Source organism: Sciurus vulgaris, assembly GCF_902686455.1.
Source record: "Sciurus vulgaris genome assembly, chromosome: 11".
NCBI classification, from domain to species: domain Eukaryota; kingdom Metazoa; phylum Chordata; class Mammalia; order Rodentia; family Sciuridae; genus Sciurus; species Sciurus vulgaris.
The window spans coordinates 80,494,173-80,513,276 of NC_136472.1; the positions used below are offsets into that span (position 1 = coordinate 80,494,173).

Sequence of the window (19,104 nt, forward strand, 5' to 3'; positions counted from 1 at the left end):
CAATTTAAGTTTTGTATATGGAATGAAATGTGTCCATTTAAAAATGTTTTTAAAAAATTATGCATAATCAATTGTTCCAGTATTATTTTTTGGAAAGACTCCTCCTTACCTATTGAAATGTCTTAGCATCTTTATCAAAAACCCGTTGCCATAAATGTGTGGGTTTGTTATTTGCCTCTGTATTATTAATTCTTTTAAGTGCTTACTTCTGTGCCTGGCATTTAACGAAGGCTCACTGTATGTAGTTTCATAATTCAAGACAGTCTATCAAGCATCCATGTGCAAGGCACCAGGTTAGGTACTTTCACATACATGTATTTGTATATATGTATGTATGTATGTATTGATACATACCAAGTATATAAATAAACACATACTTTTTATCCACTTCTGGTATATTTTGTTATCTTCACTTCAGGGCAAGCAGAAGAGGGAATGGTCTGTGCACAAGCAGGCCTTGAGACCTAGTGTCTTCATGCAAAGAGTTGAAATGACCATCCTTTTGTGTTTTGTGGTAGAATGAGGGAGAAAGGGAATATGGCTAATAATATATCGGTTCAATACTTTTGGCAAGTTTGAATCTGGAGAAGAGGAAGGGTAACACAATTGATAATAATCTTATTTTATAATTCTCTTTTTATTACTTACTATGCATCAACTGAACTCATTTTAATATAAAAGCCTCACATGTTAAAATTTTAATTTATTTTTATTGTAAACAAATGGGATACATGTTCTTTCTGTTTGTACATGGAGTAACAGATTACCATTTGCGTAATCATACATTTACATAGGATAATGATGTTTGATTCATTCTGTTATTTTTTCCTTCCCTCCCACCCCTCCCACCCCTCTTTTCCCTCTATACAGTCCCTCCTTCCAACATTCTTGCCCCCCTCCCACCCCCCCATTATGTGTCATCATCCGCTAATCAGTAAGATCATTCGTCCTTTGGTTTTTTGAGATTGGCTTATCTTACTTAACATGATATTCTCCAATTTCATCCATTTGCCTGCAAATGCCATAATTTTATTATTCTTTATAGCTGAGTAATATTCCATTGTGTGTGTGTGTGTGTGTGTGTGTGTGTGTGTGTATATATATATATATGTATATATATATATATATGTATATATCACAGTTTCTTTATCCATTCATCAATTGAAGGACGTCTAGGTTGATTCCACAGTCTGGCTAATGTGAATTGAGCAGCCAAGAACATTGATGTGGCTGTATCTCTGTAGTAAGCTGATTTTAAGTCCTTTGAGTATAGGCTGAGGAGTGGGATAGCTGGGTCAAATGGTGAGTCCATTCCAAGTTTTCTAAGGAATCTCCACACTGCTTTCCAGAGTGGCTGCCCTAATTTGCAGCCCCACCAGCACTGTATGAGTGTACCTTTTTCCCTACATCCTCTGCAACACCTATTGTTGCTTGTATTCTTGATAATTGCCATTCTAATTGGGGTGAGATGGAATCTTAGTGTAGTTTTGATTTGCATTTCTCTTATTACTAAAGATGGTGAACATTTTTTCATATGTTTGTTGATTGCTTGTAGATCTTCTTCTGTGAAGCGTCCATTCATATCCTCAGCCCATTTGTTGATTGGGTTATTTGTATTCTTGGTGTAGAGTTTTTTGAGTTCTTTATATATTCTGGAAATTAGTGCTCTATCTGAAGTATGAGTGGCAAAGATATTCTCCCACTCTGTAGGCTCTCTCTTTGCATTGCTGATAGTTTCCTTTGCTGAGAGAAAGCTACTTAGTTTGAATTTATCCCAGTTATTGATTCTTGCTTTTATTTCTTGTGCTATGGGAGTCCTGTTAAGGAAGTCTGATCCTAAGCCAACAAGTTGAAGGTTTGGACCTACTTTTTCTTCTATAAGATGCAGGGTCTCTGGTCTGATTTCGAGGTCCTCGATCCATTGTGAGTTGATTTTTGTTCAGGGTGAGAGATAGGGGTTTAGTTTCATTCTGTTGTATATGGATTTCCAGTTTTCCCAGCACCATTTGTTGAAGAGAAAGCCTCACATTTGAAGTAATATTGAAACCTGAAATATATGACAGCTTAAGGCAGGGAAAAGAATAATTCATGTGTTTACTTAAATGTTGAATTTTTTTTCATAGCATTAGCATTTCCAGGTCATGTGGCTGCCTTTAAGGGTGATTTGGAAATGCTTAAGAAATTAGTAGAAGATGGAGCAATCAATTTTAATGAACGTGATGATACTGGATCAACTCCTATGCATAAAGGTGAACTGTTATATTCCCACTCATTTTTAGTTCTGTTAACAATTGCTCTGAGTTAGTCACTGTTTGAAGTATTATCCATCAGAAACACATGAAAAACAGAAAAATTCTTTCATGTGTTAGCAGGTATAAGTCTACATTATTTGGTATACAGAATGACAGATTTTCAATTGAAGTGTTATGTTCTTTTTTTGATGTCAGATACCTACACATTGTCACATTTAAGGGCAATTCCAATGGAATTTCTTTTGTGACATTATAATGTTAGTGAAGATATGACAAATTTCTTAACATATTCAAAATGACCTGTCCTTTGGTACTAAAATGGAAATTCTATCTCTTGAAAAATTTTATTCAGAATTTTCTTCTTTAGACCTGTAAAATTTTTTTACTTCTGTAGAAATATCAATGGACATAATTAGGTTTGAACATATTTCAAAGATATCTGCCACTTTACTCTCCTCCCTTCCATGTGGAATTCTATAATGTTGATTAGAGTTCTTTTGGTTTTTAATCAGACTTTGTCAAATTGTCCCACATGTTGACACTCTAGAAATTATGTTTGTTAATCTCCCCTTTTGACTTTAGCCAAAAACCAAGTCTTTAACCTATTATGGGTGAAATTTCCATTCTTTTTTATTTGTGGCATTGCGTTAAAAGTTTTTTCATGATCTGATGGAAGGTGATGCTGGTAAAACTCTTAGAGAAAAAAAGATAGTAGGCTTGCTAATATAATTATGTGTTTAAATTGGACTTTATTTCATAAATAACTTCTGGCAATTCTCAGATAATATATTATGTTCCCATTGGTTAGGTTTTAACTTGTTAAACTTTGTTTAACCTATAATGCACCCCAAGTATAGAATCTAAGTACTATGTGTACCAATAGTTTTATAAGGTAATAGTTATATATTCAGCACCAACTATGTGCCTGCAATCTGAAGACAGAATGAGATCCAGGCCTTTCTGTTCAGGAACTAAACACTTATCCCATGAAAAAAATTGAGATTTTACAATAAAAAAATTGGCTGCTAAAATATATGTGATAGGAATTTGGGAATAGGAGTTGAGGGATGGAAGAAGTTGGTAAGGATCAAATTATTGAAGACGTATCCATGGGAATTTAGTAATGATACCTGATGCTTATATGACACTTAACAGAGTGCAAAGCTCTTATTATATTTAATCTTTATTGCAGTTTGATGAAATAGCAGTATACTTTCCTTGTAAATAAAACATGTCAGTAAAGGATGAGGAAACTGAAGTTAAGAGAGGTCAGGTACCTTTGACTGAGGTTACACAATTAGTAAGAGCAAAGCTGAGATTGCATTCATTTTTTTCCTACATTAATGCACTCATGAACTCCACAGACATTTTTGAGCATATGTGCCAGCTCTGTGGTAAGTTCTGGGATTGTAAAGATTACAGTCCTGTTCTCAAGTGTCATTGTTTAGTAGACTTAAATTCAGGTTTATCAAGCTTATTTTCCAAAGCTTTCCTGCGTCTTGAAGTAGACCAAGAATAATGGGTAGAAATTAAATGAAAACATAGTTGAGTAATGGACTTTGAATGGGAAGAGCAAAGTTGTGAAGGTGAAAATTAATATAGACTGCATGTGAGTTGTAAGAGTTGGAGGAATAAGAGAGAATAATGGACCAAAATTTTTGAAGCAGTCTATGTAGGTTTCAGTGGTTGGCATGTGCTCACCTTCTTGTGTGATTCAAGATTAGTTAGGAGTTCTATCGCAGATGGCAAGCACTTGGGTAAGATTAGAAAAAACGATTCTAGAATCAAATTCATTAATTCTTTGCTGTGTGATGTTAAATAAATAACATCTTTGAGCTTCAGCTTTTATGTCTGTTTGTAAAATTCTCTGTATAGGTTCTGTGTACAGTATATATTTGATTACATGTTAGTCTCACAAATGGATAAATGAAACAGAAAATAATACTTACTTAATATTCTTTTCTTAGTTACTACAAGGATCAGTACTCAAGGAAGTACTTTTGCTGGGTGTGGTGGCACATGCGTAAAATCCTAGTGGTTTGGGAAGCTGAGGCAGGAGGATAATAAGTTCAAAGCCAGTCACAGCAACTTAGTGAGGCCTTAAGCAACTTAGCAAGACCCTATCTGTAAATAAAATATTTTTAAAAAGGGCTGGGGTTGTGGCTCAGCGGTTAAGCACCACTGAGTTCAATCCCTGGTACCAACAAAACAACAACAACAAAAAACCCAATAACAACAACAAAAACAAAAAACAAAAAGTACTCTATAATATTATTGTCCCCAATTTTTGAAATTGTTACTAATAACAACTTTGTATTTCTTATTTTCTTTTTTATTTTTTGAACAGCTGCTGGACAAGGCCACATAGAATGTTTGCAGTGGTTAATTAAAGTGGGAGCAGACAGTAATATTACTAACAAAGCAGGGGAGACACCCAGTGATGTGGCTAAGAGGTATAGATCCCTACCTGCTTTGTTTCTTTCTTTTGTTTTTTTTAAAGTTTTATTTATACTTTCTTATATTTAGAAACATCTGAGGATTTAAGGGAATTACATAAAATTGGAGGACTCAATTCAAATGCAGATGAAATCATAATCATCAAGATAAATTGATATTTGCCATTGTAGTTCTTTTCTTTAAGACAGTGATTCTTGCCTCGCAAGCACAAGGCCCTGGGTTTAATCCCTAGTGCCCACAAAAAAAAAAAAAAAAAAAAAAAAAAAAAAAAAAAAAAGAAAAAGAAAAAAAGAAGATAGTGATTCTCAACTGGAAAGTAACATTGTCCCCTTTCCTGGGAGGAGGGTATTTAGAAATCAGGGGGAGGATTGTCACAGTGATTGTTGGAATGACTGGCACTAATCTTTAATGGGGTTGGGTCCAGGAATGCTAAATATTCTGCAGTGCTCAGAATAGTGGTGCACAATGAATTGTCCTGCCCAAATGTCTATTGCACCCTTTTAAGATATATTGTGATAATACTGTGATAAAAAGGAATAATTAACATTAATAAAATAAAAAAATTACAAGGGGTTTGAAATGTATTTTGAGATTTATAATTGAATTAAATACAGCACCTATTAAACACTACCAGTTCATTCGGGTCAGATTCTCAAGGAATAATTAGACACATTCATTTGTTCATTTGATTATTCTTTCATTCTACTTCTTGTCTATTACCATGGTACAGATGGTTAGTCAGATAATAAAGATGAGAAAACACAACCCCTGCCTGGAACAATTAGTCATGTGGAGAGACAAATATTCAAACAAAAGTTCTTATTAATTATAATCATTGTACTCTATTACATACTGTGTAAAGGTGCAGTCAGAGCATAGGAAATGCTGGGCATGGTGGCTCATGCCTGTAATCCATCAACTCTGGAAAGTTGAAGCAGGAGGATTGCAAGTTTGAGGTAACCGGGGCAACCTAGCCAGAAAAATAAATTTACAAATAAATAGGACCAGAATGTAACTTAGTGGTAAAGCGCCCCTAGGTTTAATCCCTAGAATTGTAAGAAAAAACAAATAAATAACAACAAACAGAACACGTGGAAAGGGAAGGTCCAAGTTTTCCTATTTATAAGTTGTGTGTGCATGTGTATGAGAGACTTTAATACATATGATGGTAAAAGTAATGAAGGGAACTGTGGGGGGACAATTTAAATAGAGGTCAGGGAGACTTTTAAAAGAAGTAATATTTATGCTGATTCTTGAAGGAGGAGGGGTTGTAAGATAACATCATGTATGTGGTTCAGAACTGCATGAATCTGAAGTGTGAATATGGACTAACAATGGTAGGTGAGGCTTGACCTGATGATTTTGTCCAGTCATTCTCTAAATAACTGCTGATTCTTTTTATGAGTCATGTTTCTTAAAAATTTTATCTGTGGAGTTTCTTTGATGCCTTGGAATGTAGTTTTGTTGTACCATATACCTGGGATCATTGCCAACTCAGGTATATTTTTTAATTTTAATTTTTAAAAATAATTTTAGCTGTAGATGGATTCAATACCTCTATTTTATTTATTTATTTTTATGTGGTGCTGAGGATCAAACCCAGTACCTCATGTGCAAGGCAAGCTCTCTACCACTGAGCTACAATCCCAGAGCCAAGTGTATTTATATTTTAAAACAGGTTTATCAAGGCATAATTGATGTGTAATAAAATGCACATAATTATGCAGTACAAAATGAATTTTAATATATGTAGACACAGTGAAAAAACCATCACTATAATCAAGATAGTGAACATACTCATCACCTCTGAAAGTCTTTTTCTGCCACTTCGTAATCTCTCTTTCCCAGTGCCAGAGTATCCTTTCCTCAAGCAAACACTTATCCATTTTATTTCACCATAGATAAAATTGCATTTGTAAAATTTTATATAAATGGAATCATATAATATATACAGTTAAGTGTTGCTTAATGGTGGGGACATAATCTGAGATAAATTATATAAACCATGATGGTATAGCCTACTACACATTCAGGTTACATGGTATATAACCTATTGCTCTTAGGCTACAAACCTGTGCAGCATGTTACTATATTGAACATCATAGGCAATTGTAACACAATGCATGTACATCTAAACATTTCTAAACCCAGAAAAGTTCCTAGTAAAAGGGTACCTAGAAAAATACTAGACAGTAGAAATTGTTCTGCTGTTTAATATTATGAGACCACCATAGTACAGGCAGTCTGTTGATGACCAGTGTTGTTATGTGGTGCTTCACTTGTACTCATATCTGTTTTCTTTCACTCAGCATAATTATTTTGAAATTCAGCTATGTAGATACATAGTTTGTTTCCTTCTTACAGTTGAGAAGTGTTCCATTGTATGCAGTATTCCATAGTATTCTGTAGTTCAGTTATTTACTCACCCATTGAAGGATATCTCAATTATATCCATTTGTTGGTGTTTATGAAGAAAGCTGCTATAAATATTAATATACAGGTTTTTTTTGTATCAGTATAACTTTTCAATTCCTTAGGTAAACACCTAAAAGTAGGATTGCTGGGCCATATGCTAAATGTATGCGTAACTTTATTAAAAAAAAAAAAACTGCCTAAGAGGCTTCCAAAGTGACTGTACTGATTTACATTTCCACCAAGTAATGAATGAGAGTTTGTTGTTCTACATTCTCACCAGCATTTGATATTGTCAGGTTTTTGATTTTCATAATTCAAATGGGTATGATAGTGGTATCTCATTGTCATTTACATTTGCATTTTTCTAAAGAAAAGTGGTCTTGAGAATCTTTTAATAAATGTGTTTGCCCTCTGTATATTTTGAAAAAGTGATTCTTTAGATTTTTTTCACTTTTCCCCCCACATTTTTTATTGGTGTATTATAATTGTACATAATGATGGTTGTCCACTTTTAAAAACTGCATTGTTTTAGGTTTTCCATATTCTAGATATTAGTTCTTTCTCAGATAATGTGCTTTGCAAGATTTTTTCTCCACTCATAGCTTGTGTTTTATTACCTCAACAGTTATCTTTGGAGAGCATTTTTAAATTTTTTACTTGTTTGTCCTTCCATGAATTATGCTTTTGGCATTAAAGAAATCTTTGATTAGTACAAAGTCAAAGATTTTCTTCTTTTTTCTTCTAGAGGTGGTATGATTTTAGATTTTGAGGTCTATGATTCAAATTAGTTTTAAAAAATATGATATGAAGTATGCATCCCAAGTTATTTTTTGCATATTCATATTCAATTGTTTTGGCACTGTTTGTTGAAAAGTGCTGTCCTTTCTCCACTGCCTTTTGCCTTGGTCAAAATCAGCTGTTCCTATATATGCGGTCTTATTTCTGAACTTATTTTGTCTATTTTATCTAGATCTAAATATCTGTTTTTATATGAATATTACATTGGTGATTGAGTACCATGGTTGTATCCAGAGTTATTTTCGGGTTCACATTTTTCATTAGTGTTATTATAAAGATAACTTTGAATCTGACATGAACATCCAGTAAATGCTAGTTTTAAATTAATAGTATAGTAGTAGATATAATGAATTCTGTTAACCTTACAATTTTCTATATGAGTTATATTACTGTTATTTTTAAAAAAAATTTTGCTGGTCCTGGGGATTATACTCATGTACTCACAGATTCATGCATGTGTCCTTGACAAGTGTTCTCTCATTGACCTACATCCCTAAACCTTATTATTATGTCTTTAATGGTTTGTAGTACCTGATAAAAGATAAGGATGTATGTTATGTTTGTATGTGTGTGTGGTTATGTAAATATGGGGAAAGATTTTGGCTTTAGTTTAGATTCTTCGTGTCTTAAGACAAAGTATTAAATATCCTAGTTAGCAAAATTGTGGAAAAAATATGCAGATTACATTTAATCACAGCAACAGCTCCAAAAGCAAGAGTATATTGCTGGAGGCTTGTAGAGATGTGAGAAAGAGTGAAGAGAATAGAAAATGTCAATAGGAAGGTCATTATTTTTCCATTATATTTGAAGCCATGCAAATGCTTTGGGTTGAGGAAGGATGGATTAATGGGGATAGAACTATAGTTAGCTCCAAAATTGGAACCACAACTAATTTTACAATCTACATTGGGTCAATAAAAGGCAGCAAAGACAAGGAGTGAAGCTAGGGTAGTTCTGTGCTTAGTTGAGTAGTTCTGTTTGGGGGCACACAGAATTTTTCTTTTGATATTGAATCTCCTCTCCCAGTGAATTTTTGCCATTATGGAATCTGTTTTAAATATGAGTACTTGTCTTTTGTGTCCAGTAACTGTTTTGAGTTTCCCACATAACTGAATATATATTAAATCTGACCTTCATATATATTAAATCTCTCCTTCACTAACTGGGTGGGTTGATGGAAGAACATTCAGAGTAGAATTGCCCAAGTTAAGAGCAAACTGCAATTTAAATTTGAGATTGTCTATCTGGTTAACTATTAATTCTTTTCAACAGATTTGCCCACTTGGCAGCAGTGAAGCTACTAGAGGGGCTACAGAAATATGATATAGATGATGACTATGATATTGATGAAAATGACCTAAAGTTTTTTATAAGGCATGGTGTTGAGGGAAGCACTGATGCCAAGGATGATTTATGTCTGAGTGAATCAGATAAAACAGATGCTAGAAGTAAGTATACCACCTCTGTTGTGATTTATTCTTTCAGAAATACCGTAGTCACTTTTTAAAAAAATTTTTAAATTTTAATTTATTTTTATTGTAAACAAATGGGATACTTGTCGTTTCTGTTTGTACATGGAGTAACAGCATACCATTTGCATAATCATACATGTACATAGGGTAATGATGTTTGATTCATTCTGTTATTCCCCACCCCGTAGTCACTTTTTACCAAAGGATGGACGTTATTCTAAGGACAATTACTGTATATAAAGTAAAGTACTTTAATGTTTTTTTTTTTTTTTTTTTTCCCAAAGCAAGTTCTTTATTATCCAACCAATCCATGAGTGTTCAGGAGGCCTAGCACCATACCAGGTACACTGGACTAAGCATAAATACAAAAGTATGAGATGCAGCCCCTGCCAATTTCAGGCGTACAATCTAAATATTTCTCAGGAATTACTGTTCAAAATCAAATCTGGGCTTGCCAGTATTGCAATGAGCATTCTTTAAAGAAAAACATTATGTCCCACATTTACCATTTTTTCCTATTATAACTTCATTGTTATCGATGAACAAGGTTTACTTTTGTTAAAATTCACTTGTCCTCCCATCTCTATAATCTGAATCAAGACTTCTTTTAAAATGAATTTTAAAATCTTAAACAGTAGAAGTGTTCAGATACAAACGTGGCCAACAGCTGTTTGGGCAAAAGACCTCAAGGCTGAGTGAACCTAGCTCTAATTAATATTTGGAGACAACATAAAGCATAAAACTGTTTCCAAACAGTTCCTAAGATGTTACTCCAACTGAGTGGGAGTGAGAGCCAGGGAGAGTGATCTAGACAAGAGATGTTTCTTATAGAAGATTTAGCACCAACTCGGGGGCAATGCCAGGGGTGGCAGGGAGTGGACTTCCTCCCCAAAATTAACCTCTTGGCTTTCTCACAAACTTTCACCACGCACAGGTGTGAGATTCTGGAGGAGAAACTAACCAATATCCTAAGGTGGACTAAGACAGTGAACATCGTGAGGCTCCTCACAGGAGTGAGCCTCCTGCTTTGTGTAGAGCACTGGGCACAGTAGGGAAGTGGGAACGGCAGCCTTCAGGCCTAGAGACGGGATGGTGACACCAGAAGACAACCACAATATCCCTCACTTCCTCCACCTGACCCTCCCTCTCCCCCACAGTGGGACCCTTGCTCCACCATGGACTGTGGGGCTCCAGGAAGAGCCTTGCCCTCACACTGGGCTACTCCCCAAGGGCCTCCATTTGGCAAGTAACAGAGGGAGTAGCCTAAGGGAAAGACTGGACAATTTTCTAGAGTTACTGTCCTGATACTCAAACAAAGAAATCACTGATTTCTTTAACTAAAACATGTTAAAATCAGGAGTCAGCTAAAGTAGAACTTAAGGGAAACGTTCCAATCTGAACCTCTTCACTCCGTAGTAAGTACCTGTTCTTTTTGAGGCTCGTTTGCTTTAAAGCACTCAAAAGTGAGCTGCTAACTTTGGAAGCAATTCCTTCCTTCTTACAAAATGACAACAAAGTCTAACAGGACTCTAGGTATGCAGAGATGCCAGACCCAGGACTGTAACTGGACCTGTCTCCACTCCTCTCCAACTCCCCTTTCCACCCTGAAGACGACTCTGGCTGTCGTGCACCAGGGAGCCCTCAGGACTCCTCCATCAACTGCAAAAACCATCATCAAAGCCATTGAAATGGAAGGTAGCGTTTAAAACGTAACACTGGTTTTCTTAAAACATAATACTGGTTTTCTTATAGCGTGTATAAGGCACGGAGTGAGAAAGCTGCCCCCACTCCCAGCCACACAGCCACCAAGGCTCCTCACACACCCACATGCACCCAGAGGAGGCCAGCTGGCTTTGCCACAATGCACAGGGGAAGGAATGTTTCAGGTCACTTCTGATTTTTGAGCTGGTTGGAGAGCCAGTCCAGGCCTTCGTAAAGCCCATCTCCACTGGTAGCACAAGTAGCCTGAATGTACCAATTTCTCTGGCGGAGGGAATGTAATCCAAGCTTGTCTGTTATCTCTGCTGCATTCATAGCATTGGGAAGATCCTGTTTATTTACAAACACCAATAAAACTGCATCTCTGAGTTCATCTTCTGCTAACATTCTGGTTAGTTCTTCCCGGGCCTCGTTGACCCTCTCTCTGTCATTACTATCAACCACAAAAATCAGACCTTGGGTGTTTTGGAAATAATGTCACCACAAAGGTCTGATTTTGTCCTGGCCACCGACATCCCATACTGTGAAGCTGATATTTTTATATTCTACTGTCTCCACATTGAAACCTATTGTAGGGATGGTAGTCACAATCTCTCCCAGCTTCAATTTATACAAGATGGTGGTTTTTCCAGCTGCATCCAAACCCACCATAAGAATCCGCATCTCTTTTTTCCCAAATAGACTTTTAAACAGCTTTTCAAAAACATTCCCCATTGTAGTTTAAATCTGTAACTGTCGCCTCTCTGAGAACCGCTACAGGAACAGCACTGACTCCGTTCTAGTTTAATGTTTATTGGGGAAACAGAACTAATACAAGTTTTTATTCTTGGGCTGTTGAATATATGAAGAAGTATAACACCTGGCTTTTGTCCAAGTGGGAAAAATTAAATAAAAGAAAATAATTTTGAGTGCATCATAGGAAACAGGGAAAAAGATAATGCAAGGATTTCCATGATTCATCGGCCAATAATTTTTACAAATAATAATTGAAAACATTTATTGATTATCTAAAATGTGCTAAGCACTGTGGTAGTTATTGGAGAAATAATAAAGAATGCAAAAGAACTTACATTCTGGTGGTGGTCAGAGGGAAGGGTAACAAAATAATAAGAAAATATATGCATAAAGAAAATAAAGTAGGGTGGTAGGGTGGTGCTGTAGATAGCTGTTTAGACCACTCTGAGGTGAAATTTAAGAAGAGACCTGAATGAACCACATGAACCACAGAGTAAACTACATGAAGGTCTCAGAAGAACATTTCAAACAGAGGGAACAGTATATGTAAGGTCATACAGTGGATTGAGCATGATCAGTGGGTGCTGGAGAAAGATTAGTAAGGAAAAGATGGCAGATAAAGTTGGAGAGGTAAGCATGGGCCCAACAAGATCATTAAGGGCCTAATAAGGACTTTAGATTTAGATTTTATTTAAATAGAAAGTCATTGGTGGGATTTGGGGTTGGGAATAATATGATCTAATTCATGCTTAAAAACAATATCACTGTAGCTGCTTTGTAGATTAAAGACTGGGGAAGAGCATAACATTTCAGGTTGGTTATCAGGTGGGAAGAGAACATATTCATCAAATGGATGAATTTTCTGTTATTTATTTTTGTTTGTTTGTTTGTTTATTTATTGTGGTGCTGGGAACTGAACCCAGGGCCTGGCACATGCTAGGCAAGCACTTTTTCACTGAGCCATACCCCAGTCCTACAATCTAATTTAAATTTGCTACAGATATTAAATTAGAATTGTATAAGAGTAGATGCAGCATATCTGCACAGATTTCCTGATATAGACCTGTAACTACCGCTGACACTGGGAATCTCCGTTCTTGTTTTGCTTTCAGTCTTTTTATCTTATCACCATTTCATAGGAGCTTACATTAAGATTTATGTGTTTCCCTTTAAGGTAATATTTATATCTATTTCCTGGTTCTTTAACCAAACAGCACCAGTAAGACCATACTTTATTTGGAGGAGAAAGCCAAGCCAGGCAGCCTTGATTGTTTTTATACCCAAAGTTCCAGTGGTGTGGGAAGCCCCCTTCCCTTCACAGAACAAGAATGGAAGCAGGGAGGTCAGGTCTCCTTAGTTTAGGAGAAAGTTGATGATGGCTTAAACTAGAGTGTAGATGATGGAGATGGTGAGATTTGAATATATTTCTATGAGAGATGCTAGGATTCATCGACAGATTTGGATTCATGGTGTTTGAGAATGAAGGTAAACAAGGATGACTGTTGGATTTTAGACCTGGAAAACAAGGTGAATGGTAATGTTTCATAGAACTCAGGATAGAGTGCAGTGAAGACTTTTCAGAAGTGGAACATGGACTTTACTTTGAAGACCGGATTTAGATAGGCATTCAATTTATATTTGAATATCTGCTGTGTTCACAGTCATAGGCCAAGGGCTTGGCAGTGTATCAGAAATAGTTCTACTTTCTGAAATTCAGAAAATATTCTGACCTGGCTCAATGTTTTACTAAAAGTAATCACAAAATTGTGCTTCATCAGTTCTTCTTTCTCATCATTATGGGTTTATAGATTATTGGTTATGTATCAGGTAGTGTTCAAGGTGCTAGGGTTACTTTGGTAAACACAAATAATTTCTCTATATCTGTTTGGCTTGACTTTTTTGTATTTTTAATTTATTTTTGAATTTCATTATAATAATTTTTTAAAATTTTTTTGATTCTTTGTATACAAATGGGGTACAACTTTTCATTTCTCTGGTTGTACACAATGTAGAGTCACATGTTTGTGTAATCATACATGTACATAGGGTAATGATGTTTGTCTCATTCTATTATCTTTCCTTCCCTCTGCCCCACCCTCATTTCTGTCTACACAATCCAGCATTCCTCCATTCTTCCCTTACCACACCCCCATTATGTATCATCATCCACTTGTCAGAGAAAACATTCAGCCTTTGGTTTTGGGGGATTGGCTTTTTCATTTAGCATGATAGTCTCCAACTCCATCCATTTACCTGCAAATGCCATAATTTTATTCTTCTTTATGGCTTTTCCATTGTGTATATATACCACAGTTTCTTTATCCATTCATCTATTGAAGGGCATCTAGGTTGAACCCACAATCTAGCTATTGTGAATTGAGTTGCTATAAACATTGATGTGGCTGCATCACTGTAGTATGCTGATTTTAAATTCTTTGGATATAGGCCAAGGAGTGGGATAGCTGGATCAGATGGTGGTTCCATTCCAAGTTTTCTAAGGAATCTGCACACTGCTTTCTAGAGTGGCTGCACCAATTTGCAACTCCACCAGTAATGTATGAGTACCTTTTTTCCCAAATCCTGGCCAACACCTATTGTTGCTTGTATTTTTTTTTTTTTTAGATCAAATAGATTTTAATTATTATAACATAAGCTCAGTACTTGAGGGAAACACCACCTCCACAAATGTTGAGCCAAGTCAGGTGCTGCCAACAGAATACTGAAGAGTGATGTGTCTGGTTCACACGGACAATGACCAAGAGTCCACATCCCTTGCAGACACCACAGGCTGAGGCAGACCAGCTTGGTAGCACTGCCCCTTCAGCAGCTCCAGTCAGTAACTCACCTGTGCCTAGCAGGCCAATGCTGCTTCTCTCAGGCTGCCCGAGCCAAATCAAAGACACATGCAGCTCAGCCACACTTCTGTACCCATGTTTACTACACACTTTTGTTTTAGCTTATTCAGGAAAAATCTCAGGGTGGTTGCTGTTATTTATCCCTGCCAGGAAAGGACATGAATCCATTACATGGATTCAGCAATGATGCTACCTTAAACGCAGCATAAAAAGGGCACAGGAAGATCAGGAGACCAACTTGTCCCCATCTCTGATCTCTGAGCAGTGATGGAAATCATATGGCCTTGGATTCCTCCTCTAAAAACACGGGTGGATATAAACTCTGTTCTAACTATAAAACTGTGATTCTTTGGAACTTTAGAATAATTAACAGCTCCTGATGCTAAAAGAAACATTCATCCACACCAACAGGGTACCACCTGCACCACATCCCACACTCCGGTACACTGGGAACAGAAGACACCTGTCACATTCACATGGAGTAAAATGGTCTAGATTCTCCTGCAGTTCCTCCAACCTTCAAAAAGGCTCCAATAACCCACTCTGGAGCCCAATGCTTTATTTTCTATGAGACAGTCTGCTAAAATAGCATTACTAATATGTAAATCCAAATCACTGCTCATTCCTCCATAAGATGAGAATATCAGAGGATGCTATGACTTTGCTATTAACAAACTATCCCAGAATTGTACCACTTAAGCAGACTGCATAGAAAGATCACTACAGAGACCTGTACCATTGAAGAAAAATCACCATCTTAAAACTTAAGAGCCAAGGAGAATTTTGATTTAAGACATGAACATATTCTTCAAAATGAGTTTCTTCCAATACAAAAGTATTTGCCTTATGGAGATGCAGTCTGCTCCTTCCAACAGGTATGCTCTGAAGGCCCCAATGAAACACACTGGGTCCCAGATAAGGGAAAACTGTTCTTCTTATTATGAAAAGTTAGTCTTCAGAACACCGGAGTCCAACTTGGCTCTTAGGGGCCCAAGCTGAGGAGCTCTCTGTGCACTTTTGCCATGTCCCCAGGCTGTCCAGGCTGGTGTCTCTCTCACAGACTTGTCTCCTCACATACTCTGACAGGGATATTATAGTGCCATTCATCCTCAGCAATGAGGGCCACCCTGGCCAGTCCTTGGGTGGGTCAGTGGGAGACACTGTCATGAACTCCTCAGTGTTGTACTTGGACAGCTGGTACACCTGGATGGCATGGCGCAAAGCATAGGCAAGAAGGAACATTTCAACCTGTTCAAGGTGACCAGTGTGTCCCACCTGGTTTAAGTGGTTCCTCAGCAGCTGTCCAGGGTCATTTGATATGTCCCGAGCAAACAGGAGCACAGAGAAAAATGGTACTTTCTTTCCCTTCTCTTTATCATCATATAGTTCAGTGGCTCTGTTTAGCATTAGAAATTTTACAGCTTCGTAGAGGCAGTACTCTTCTTCATTTGTATCAGTTCATCACAAGCCATCTGCCTCGCTTCTGCAGTTCTCATTTCAGCCAGGCTTGCCCACTTCTTCCTTAGCAAGGTGAGAGATTCCTTAATTTTTTCAACCAGGTCCTGGCTCTTCCCATCAAATTTCAGCCCAAGTTTCCACTGCATGATCCAGCTGTATTTGCTTATCAGTTTTTCTGGTAACAGCATGAGCTCCGGGTCCTGCAGCCAGAGGGGAAGCGCAGCCAGCTGGCTCATTGCCTGAAACAGCGTGGCCCTCAGTGCACAATAGTTATCACACGGACTCGCCTCATGGAGGTGAATTTCTGAGAAACCTCCTCGTAGCCCTTTTTCATACAGGTTGCTTTCTGTGTATTTCCCCTCCATTCTTCTTTGCAGTAGTTCGTGATATCCATTTCAGGAGCCACACTAAATCTGGGTTGGCTCCACCAGGCACCGAATCGCTGGGCTGGGGCTGCCCTCCGGCCCACGCCCTCCGGCCCACGCCCTCCTGCGCCCCGCCCTGGCCCCGCCTCTGGCGTGGGCATCTCCCGGCAGCTCTAGTCCGACCAGCTCTGGGCTGGGGCACGGTCCCTGGAGTCCTGCTGACATTTGCAGCTGCGGAGGACCAGCAGTGCCAGGGCAGTTCAGGCCCTCGGAGCAAACTGAGCCCCAGCTGTCTGAGCGCCCCCCTCTGCACGCTGGCGGCTCCCTTGTATTTTTTTTTTTTTTAATTGTAAACAAATGGGATACATGTTTCTCTGTTTGTACATGGAGTCAAGGCATACCATTTGTGTAATCATAAATTTACATAGGGTAATGTTTGATTAATTCTGTTATTTTTTTCCCTTCCAACCTCCCCTCTCACCCCTCTTTCCTTCTATACAATCCTTCCTTCCTCCATTCTTACCACCCTCCTTAACCCTAACCCTGAACCTACCCTAACCCTAATGCTAACCCCTCCCACCCCCCATTATATGTCATCATCCCCTTATCAGCGAGATCATTCTTCCTTTGGTTTTTTGAGATTGGCTTATCTCACTTAGCATGATATCAAGAAATAAAAGCAAGAATCAACAACTGGGGTAGATTCAAACTTAGCTTTCTCTCAGCAAAGGAAACTATCAGTGATGTGAAGAGAGAGCCTACAGAGTGGGAGAAAATCTTTGCCACTCATACTTCAGACAGAGCACTAATTTTCAGAATATATAAAGAACTCAAAAAACTCTACACCAAGAATACAAATAACCCAGTCAACAAATGGGCTAAGGATATAACAGACACTTCACAGAAGAAGATGTACAAGCAATCAACAGATAAAAATGTTAAACATCTCTAGTAATAAGAGAAATGCAAATCAAAACTACACTAAGATTCCATCTCACCCCAATTAGAATGACGATTATCAAGAACACAAGCAACAATAGGTGTTGGCGAGGATGTGGGGAGAAAGGTACACTCATACATTGCTGGTGGGGATGCAAATTAGTGCAGCCACTCTGGAAAGCAGTATGGAGATTCCTCAGAAAGCTTGGAATGGAACCACCATTTGACCCAGCTATCCCACTCCTTGGCCTATACCCAAAGGACTTAAAATCAGCATACTACAGAGATACAGCCACATCAATGTTCATAGCTGCTCAATTCACCATAGCCAGATTGTGGAACCAACCTAGATGTCCTTCAGTTGATGAATGGATAAAGAAACTGTGATGTGTGTACATACACACACACACACACACACACACACACACACACACGCACACACACACAATGGAATATTACTCCGCCATAAAGAATGATAAAATTATGGCATTTGCAGGCAAATGGATGAAATTGGAGAATATCATCCTCCCTTGTATTATTGATAATAGGCCTTGTAATTGGGGTGTAATGAAATTGTAGGGTAGTTTTGATTTGTATTTCTCTTATTACTAGAGATGTTGAACATTTTTTCATATATCTGTTGATTGCTTTTATATCTTCTTCTATGAAGTATTTGCCCAGTTCTTTAGACCATTTATTGATTAAGGTGTTTGTATTTTTGATGTGAAGTTTTTCAAGTTCTTTCTTTTTTTTAAATTTATTTTTATTGTAAACAAATGGGATACGTGTTTTTTCTGTTTGTACATGGAGTAATAGCATACCATTTGCGTAATCATACATTTACATAGGGTAATGATGTTTGATTCATTCTATTATTTTTTCCTTCCTCCCCACCCCTCCCACCCCTCTTTTCCCTCTATACAGTCCCCCCTTCCTCCATTCTTGACCCCTCACACCCCCATTATGTGTCATCATCCGCTTATCAGTGAGATCATTTGCCTTTTGGATTTTTGAGATTGGCTTATCTCACTTAGCATGATATTCTCCAATTTCATCCATTTGCCTACAAATGCCATAATTTTATTATTATTTATAGCTGAGTAATATTCCATTGTATATATATACCACAGTTTCTTTATCCATTCATCAACTGAAGGACATCTAGGTTGGTTCCACAGTCTGGCTATTGTGAATTGAGCAGCTATGAACATTGATGTGGCTGTATCTCTGTAGTAAGCTGATTTTAAGTCCTTTGGGTATAGGCTGAGGAGTGGGATAGCTGGGTCAAATGGTGGGTCCATTCCAAGTTTTCTAAGGAATCTCCACACTGCTTTCCAGAGTGGCTGCACTAATTTGCATCCCCACCAGCAATGTATGAGTGTACCTTTCTCCCCACATCCTCACCAACACCTATTGTTGCTTGTGTTCTTAAAAATTGCCATTCTAATTGGGGTGAGATGGAATCTTAGTGTAGTTTTGATTTGCATTTCTCTTATTACTAAAGATGGTGAACATTTTTTCATATGTTTGTTGATTGCTTGTAGATCTTCTTCTGTGAAGTGTCTGTTCATATCTTTAGCCAATTTGTTGATTGGGTTATTTGTATTCTTGGTGTAGAGTTTTTTGAGTTCTTTATATA

The 19,104-nt window shown here is 37.5% G+C and overlaps 2 protein-coding genes and 1 pseudogene across 3 annotated transcripts in view; 1 reads left to right on the forward strand and 2 right to left on the reverse strand.

The window, feature by feature from the left end:
- The window catches only part of LOC306640875 (ankyrin repeat domain-containing protein 42-like), a 75,022-nt gene that overhangs the window by 28,373 nt on the left and 27,545 nt on the right, over nt 1-19,104 (forward strand). The window contains exons 7-9 of the mRNA XM_079105587.1: nt 2,124-2,249; nt 4,600-4,705; nt 9,195-9,370. Coding sequence (XP_078961713.1) covers nt 2,124-2,249; nt 4,600-4,705; nt 9,195-9,370 — 408 coding nt within the window. The remainder of the gene's footprint in view (nt 1-2,123; nt 2,250-4,599; nt 4,706-9,194; nt 9,371-19,104) is intronic.
- On the reverse strand, nt 10,607-11,885 carry LOC306640900 (ADP-ribosylation factor 2-like). The gene has a single exon (XM_079105636.1). The coding sequence runs from the start codon at nt 11,825-11,827 to the stop codon at nt 11,591-11,593; it is 237 nt and encodes a 78-aa protein (XP_078961762.1). The 5' UTR covers nt 11,828-11,885; the 3' UTR covers nt 10,607-11,590.
- LOC306640889 (ubiquitin thioesterase otulin-like) lies at nt 12,548-16,595 on the reverse strand (annotated as a pseudogene). Its single transcript has one exon. The product of its transcript is annotated as a ubiquitin thioesterase otulin-like (transcript).

Excerpts from the sequence above, each read along its gene's own strand:
- LOC306640900 (XM_079105636.1), bottom strand. The coding sequence starts at position 11,827 with ATGGGGAATGTTTTTGAAAAGCTGTTTAAAAGTCTATTTGGGAAAAAA.